The 7,192-nt window shown below is 39.4% G+C and overlaps 1 protein-coding gene across 2 annotated transcripts; it reads right to left on the bottom strand.

Moving 5' to 3' along the window:
• Positions 1–1,993: 1,993 nt before the first annotated feature.
• Positions 1,994–6,663, bottom strand: LOC131251342 (formin-like protein 11). 2 transcript variants are annotated; one of them, XM_058252024.1, is made up of 5 exons: positions 5,582–6,663; positions 4,507–5,488; positions 3,850–4,040; positions 3,534–3,769; positions 1,994–2,943 (listed from the first exon to the last, which is right to left on the bottom strand). In XM_058252024.1, the coding sequence occupies exons 1-5, from the start codon at positions 6,381–6,383 to the stop codon at positions 2,203–2,205; spliced, it is 2,952 nt and encodes a 983-aa protein (XP_058108007.1). In that variant the 5' UTR covers positions 6,384–6,663; the 3' UTR covers positions 1,994–2,202. The 2 variants fall into 2 exon arrangements, with proteins under 2 accessions (XP_058108007.1, XP_058108006.1); XM_058252023.1 differs by having other exon boundaries at positions 1,995–2,943; positions 4,507–6,663.
• Between the last annotated feature and the right edge of the window lie 529 nt (positions 6,664–7,192).

Below are 7,192 nucleotides of genomic sequence, written 5' to 3'. Positions count from 1 at the left end.
TCCAATTGTGATTTCTTTCCACTCGAATAATCAGCAAGAGAGCAAGTAGATTACTACTCTTAAGAACCACAAAATTGTCATAGGATGGACTATTGAGGATCTCAATGGAATCGACCCCCTAATTTGCACTCACCAAATACACCTTGAAGAAAATGACAAAACAATAAGGTAACCACAATGCCGATTAAATTCTATCATAAGTGATGTAGTTAAGAATGAGGTGTTGAAACTATTGGATGTTGGTATCATCTATCATATATCCAATAGTTATTGGGTGAGTCTAACTTAGGTGGTGCCTAAGAAATTCAGGATAACCATCATAGCCAATGCCAACAAGAGTTACCAGTGGTTGGAGAATATGCATTGACTACAAGAAGCTGAATATCGTCACGAGGAAAGACCTGTAACATCCCAGATGTTACCCTTTTAGCCTAGGTTCTTCATGTTGTTTAATATATGTATATTTCCTTAATAAATGAAAATTTTAACTTATTTGGTGAATAACTCTTTATCTGTAATGATTTAGATATGAGTTCTTTTATAAGAATTTCTTAGAAATGTACTTATAACCATATAATAGATTTCCTAAAACTCTAAGCATCATTGATCAATCGACAATCGTATGCGTATACAAAATTGTGTGCGTCATTGATCTAAGCATCATCGATCAAGAAGTCCTCGATCGATTGAGACTCATATGTTCGATCACTTGAACATGCTCAAAAGTATCCAAAAACTTTGTAATTATTTTTGAATATTGTCGATCGATTGACCTGATAGTTGGATCGATCAAGATTATCCAAAACTATCTAGAGACCAATTTATATATATAATTTGGGGTGCTCTCAATCAATCGATCAGGCAATCAAACCCCTGTTTAATGTACTGATTAAAGAAATCTGACAACATGGATCATCTTTTTTTCCATGGCATGTGTCATAAACACAACATGATGGCCAGAAGGATGCATCTTTGTATGAAAGTATTTGGTACAAACATCCAATGCGGCACATATGCGCTAACAGTCCTGGACCATTCATCAGTCGAACCAACCCAAAACATATTGTCTCAAAAATCAAGCAGGTCTACCATGGATGCATTCTTATAAACAGTATCGGAGGTTGTACATATGATCTCTTAAGGTGAAACTTCAAGGGAAAGATGTCAGGAGATTGTCACCAGAGCTGATACTGATATTTGGTTGTCAAATAGAAAACACTAACACCCCGTTTGGTAGACCCATAAAAATGAGCTGATCGCATTTTGAGTTAACAGTACTTATGTATTAGATATCTTAATCTCTAAGACACAATCACTGTTAACATGAATTCATTATGTTTTGGAGATTAATATCTATAATACATAATTACCACTATCGAAAATGAGATCAACTCATTTTCAGGTATCTACCCAACATGGCCTAAAGCTTATTCTGAGAATTTTGCTGCACTATGTCCCCAACTACTGCAAAATATGTGGGATTATAGTAGTTGAATCTAGACCATGTTTGTAGGATTATAGTAGTTGAATCTAGGCCATGTTTGAATGATTCCAACCGTTTATATGATGGCCCTAACCATGAATAGGGGATATCCAAGAAGACTCTCGGATTGGAATATTTCAACCCTCTGATCCATAAACTTCTTTTTTCCTTGGAATATAAAATGTATCCTAAGCATTATTTTGTGGGTCATGAATAGAAACTTTAGAATCAGCTTATCGAAAATATTTTCAAGTTAATCATCTTCAACTGTGTAACTCATTGGATGAATAGATTGGATCATCTGACATGACCCAAGATCGAACGGTTCTTATCCCAACTATTCATCTAAGACATACTGTAGCAATGTGTTGTAGCTGATCTCTTCTTTTGGTGGATTTAACACAGATGATCTGATTCTTCTGTAACCATTACTAAAATGTTCTTGAACTAGTCAGTTCTTGTAAAGAAAGTACTCTGGATTTTATGTTAGGTTGATTGACTTATAGTTGAGCTTGTCAATAGAAGTTTACAAAATCACAGAGGTGCGTTTGTCTTTCTCATTCATGCTTTCATCCCTATGTGTAATTCACTTGAATAGAAGATCCAAATTCTATAAACATTGCTTAAAAAATAAAAATAAAAATTATATATATATATATATACTTAATAAAATTTCAAGCCAAAGTCATTGATCATCATCATATCTTGTAATCTCTCACCTACCGATAACGGAAGGGAACCACCGAATTTGGACTACTTTGGATCCTCAAGCTTCTAACCTCTTTACAAACTCGATCTAGCATGCCCAAGAAGTCCCTCACAATTACAAAAATCCGAAGTGGGTTCGCTTCATCCTTGCTCACATCTCCATGAAAATATTCTGTAATTTCTCTTACATTTAAAAAGACTCGATATTCATCTTCCTTTAACTCCTTGATATCCTTTTCAGCGTGATTGAGGAAGGATTTCATTGAATGGATGAAAATCATATTCTTGTTGTCTGTCAACAGATCCTTCTGTATTAGATTTTGCATCTTAACCATTCCATCAGAGAGGTTTGAGACAGAGCTCGCCAAAACATCCAAGTCAATTGTGGCTGTTTTCTTCACGTTGTCGAGTTCGGTGCTTAGGCCCGAAACAAGATCCAAACCCATAATTTTGTAATCTTCTTCCCATTCTTCTGCACTCTTGTTTCTATTTCTATTTTTATGATTTCCATTCTCTATGGCATTCTCAGACAGTTCAATACCTTCTGAGCGGATCATTTCTTGAACGACGAAATGCAGAAGTGTTGTCTTCCCATCTGTTCCTTTTACATCGGAAAGTTTAAGTAACGTATCAAGTTTGAATGCTCTAGCACCTCCTCGGATTGTTCCAACATTCATGCGATTTCCTGTTTTGAGCACAGCTTCTAGCAATTTCAAGAACAGACGGCTGGATCTCAATTCCTTACATGCCTCCTGAGGAACATTAAAACATGATTAGCATTGAATGTTTCGGTTAGGCTATATTTGAAACATTGTATTTTCATGCAATCAAGATTCTTGTAGGCCTCACACCTGCCACATCAGCTTTTCCTTCTCACTCTATGAAGAAAATCCCTCAAAATTGAGAAGTTTCATATTTACTCAAACCTTTCAATCTTGGGGAGTTGCAACGGAAAATGGAGAAGCAAAAAAAATGGTGCTATGGTCACTGGACCCACCAAAATCTTGTTAGGTGAAAATCAAGATTTTCAAATCTACTGTCCAAATATAGCCTTAAATATCATAACAGAAAATTTAGGAAGACTGACATGTAAATGGCAAACACAAATACCCCGCACATGCCAAAACTGGAACATATGGGTTCACAATCAATGTGGCCCACTTGAAGATTGAACCATCCTGATTTTCTGACTTGGTGACATCCACTACAAGTCTCATCTAATGGACAACCCAGATCATGCACATGCGTTCCACATTGGCATGTTTGGGGTGCTTTTGTTTGTCATTTGCAGAGGAGCATCCACAAATAGCATTTCTTAAGAAATTTTATTGTTAGTTGTTACTTCTAGCATTGCAAAGGACTTCCTGAGATGAACCACTTCATCTTCAAAAGTATCCCTGTAAAGCATGGCCTCAATTCTCTGAAAGGCGAATGGAATGTTTATGATCGTCTTCACAAATTTCTCCGCTGATCCAAGTTCATTGATATTTCCTTGATAGTTCGACAGCTTGTCTTCTTCTTCCTTTGTAGGCATCATTTTCGCCAATGCCTCTAATTGCTGTGCGCGTAGACCATCTCCTGATTAAACGAAAGCAATGGTATTATATGGTGAGGATGATATATGGAGATGTATGGTTCTCAACAAGCAGATTCTCTACCTTGCATCAGAGCATGACAGACTTGCTCGGAAGTTGCATTCAAGGCCTTGGAGAGTATGGTTATGTTCTGTAATCTCTTAGGATCTAGAACATGCTTGCTTGGAGATGGGCTCTTGCTCTTTGCTTCCTCGTTCTTCATCGAGTTTTGCAGGTTGTAACCGAAGAGGGACTCAATCATTTCCTCATCCAACCTGTTGATCAGATTGAGAGCTATTCAGTCACTTCAGACCTAAAGAAAATGGGCCTTCCATAAAAGAAATGAGGTGAAGATCAAGGAGAAATGCGCATCTGATCAAGCATTTTCTTGGCCCACCCACATTTTTGTGATCCAAATCATTCATATGGTGAGCATAGTGATGGATGGAATACCCCCAAAGATCTCCATCATTGACAATCTTAACCATCCAATTTAGCTTCGCTTAAATGTGGACCTCTGGTTGTATCAGTCCATTTTCAGCTGATGATGATAGAGGAGATATTAGGGATGGCCCATCCATTATGGATTGCAACATATCAATGGCTTAGGTTGCTGAAATATAGGCCAGTCCCCATTTGTAAAAGCTGCAATATCTTTTAATCCAGCAACATATAATACCTATAAATTGATTTACCAGAGTCGAATTACTGATGATAACAGCAGAAAGAAAGTCATCTTACTCAAATGAGCTTGATCTCAGCTTGTCCCACACCATCGAACGATCAGGGGCAGCCCTGACTTTGTCCCAGTGCAGTGGCTTCAATTTTGGCAGAGGAGCTCCATCTTTGCCAACTGCTATAAATTGCTCGCCTTGGAAAGGTGGTGGTGGGGGGGGCTGTCTTGAGTTACGTCCATTTAGAAACGGAGGTTGTAGGAGAGGTGGGGGTGGCGGCAGCTGGCTTGAGCTACGTCCCTTCAGAAATGGTGGTGGTAGGAGGTGTGGGGGTGGTGGGGGCCGGTTCGAGTTACATCCCTTTAGAAGAGGAGGTTGTAGAAGTGATAATGGTGGACATGGCGGCTTTGGAATGCTTCCAGGAACTACCACTTGTGTTGCTGAAGATTGGGAAGGTTTCTGGAGAGGCGTAGAGAGTGGCACAGAAGGTGGATGAGATGCCAGATGGATTTCCTTGGAACTAGAGTCTGAATTCAAAGGATGAACAGATCTACTTGGACTTGAAAGTACATTGTTTGGATTGATTCTAGGAGAACATGGCATCCCTAATGGCATTTGTGTGACAGAACAGGACGTAGAAAGTGAAGGAGAAGGCTGTTCATTTGAAGGAACTGGAGGAGTCAGATCTGGTGCAGAAGGTGAGGATGGCACCCATGAATTATTTGCATTGTCAGGTGAAGACCTTGACATGCTTGACAGAAATGAGGCCATTGTTTGTGTCTGATTTGAACTGTAGGAAGGAGAGGAAGGAGACGACTGTAGACTTAAATGATGAAGAGGAGATGTGTCTGGTGTGATTGGCCTAGTTGGAGATCTCAGTGTAGAAATAGTAGTTTCAGCTGTAGAATTATGATCCGGTGAGGGAGATCTCTTTGATAAATACGATGGAGAAGAAGTAACTGATGGGTTACCGAAATTAGCCTCTGAAGCATTGGAAAATCGGGCATTTGACGAATGGGAATTGCAGACTGAATGAAAGGACTCATCATCTGTCAACAAAGGTTGAAGAGGAAGGATTTCATCAACTGAATTACAACTAACATGGTCGAATTCACACTTTGTTGGATCTCCACTAGACTCACCTGCCTCATGTAATGGAGAGTCTGTTGGGATTTCATTCGATGGAACATTTACAGTTTGGCAAGTCCGTTTACTACAAGAAACTCCCTCTGGGAAAGTTCCTAAAGAGTTCAGGTAAAAAAGCTCCGGGCCCGGATCGAAACTAACCTTGTTGGTGGAAGTTGAAGCATTCACAATCTTGTGTCTGCCCGATACACCGCCAATGCCTGTAACCAGCATTGTTCTCCCAGATCTCTTTGGCCGACTTCTTACATGTCTCCAACAAATCAGAATGACGACCACGGCAGCAATAACGGAGGTTGATCCAACAGACACAACCACTGCAATTACAATTCTCCTCACTCTACCCTCACTTTGTTTTCTTCCTTGAACCGCCGAATTTTGTGGTGGTGGAGGGAGAATCAGCTTCAAATGGGGTGATGGAGCAAGGTGGGGTATGTGTGTTGGAAACAATGGAGCAGGAGCACGTGTTAAAGAGTCGAAAGGCGCTGGAGCAGGCGAAAACCATTGATCTTCATGACCATGTAATTGTCTTCTGTAGTAGTAGCTCTTCAGTCCAAGCAAGAACCTAAATTTCTCCAACACCAACATGCCCATTTCTCCACTCTCATCCTCTCCAGACACCACCTCAATCTTGTTTTCCTTCCCATCGCCATCCATATCTACCAAGACATTATCATCATCAGTCTTATGGGGCTTGTATTTAAGAGTCCAAGCACCGGACATGAGATGGAGATTGGAAAAGAGGAAGATGGAGATGAAGATGAAGAGGAGAAGGAACAGGACATGAGAAACAGAACCCATATCTTTTTCATCACAAAGTCAATCATCTTTATGCTTATAAACCAACCTTCTTCATCTGCCGTTATTGTTTTTGGATTGAGCAGATCCAATCCAAACAAAAGCTTTAATGCTACTCCAAGGAATGCCTGAAAATGTCAGTTGCAGTTGGATTCAGAGAGGGGCCTCTTTCCTTCTTTTAACTATGCAACCATTACTCTCTTCACTCCAAACAATTACTCTTTTGTATTCTCTGCTTTTTACTCTTCCATTTTCTATCTTCTTTATATTTTCTGATTTTCCATCACTCACACTAACAACATTTCTTTCTGCAATTTCAATGACATTTTATGGGATTGCATTAATTGAGAGAAAAACATTCATATTCACGCACGCAGGAACTATGAAATGTCCGTGCGATGCGTGTAACTTAAATGAAACTATCCAAATTGAGGGACCCTACATAGATGGCCCTTAATATAATATTAAACTGATCAGATTTCCGAACAGCATGATTGGTGGACATTTAGTGGACGGTGGAAATGAAAAAAATTTATTGGTCGAATTCGAGAAACAGATGCCCCTTAATAAATACGAGGATCATTCAATGAGTATAGGATGCAATTGGACAATGGCTCGTGAATGAATACCCCCAAGCAAATGGCAAAAATTAATCAAAATGGACCTCTTAGACTGTAGACCCCACTACCCAATTGCACCTAAATGAGAGAATCCTAGCGGTCAGATCGGTGAGAATTCACAATGTTTGACCATCTTTCTTTTTTAACCGTTAATTTGATGTAAAACAATGAAGGAGTTAACATTTCCCGATT

Source organism: Magnolia sinica, chromosome 7, assembly GCF_029962835.1.
Source record: "Magnolia sinica isolate HGM2019 chromosome 7, MsV1, whole genome shotgun sequence".
NCBI lineage: Eukaryota > Viridiplantae > Streptophyta > Magnoliopsida > Magnoliales > Magnoliaceae > Magnolia > Magnolia sinica.
This window is presented reverse-complemented; position numbering and strand designations above follow the sequence as displayed.

Excerpts from the sequence above, each read along its gene's own strand:
- LOC131251342 (XM_058252023.1), bottom strand. The coding sequence starts at position 6,383 with ATGGGTTCTGTTTCTCATGTCCTGTTCCTTCTCCTCTTCATCTTCATC. Across the intron at positions 4,041-4,506 it reads CTGAGATCAAGCTCATTTGA|GTTGGATGAGGAAATGATTG; the intron begins GTAAGATGACTT and ends TCTGATCAACAG. Across the intron at positions 2,944-3,533 it reads AGTCCTTTGCAATGCTAGAA|GAGGCATGTAAGGAATTGAG; the intron begins GTAACAACTAAC and ends AATGTTCCTCAG.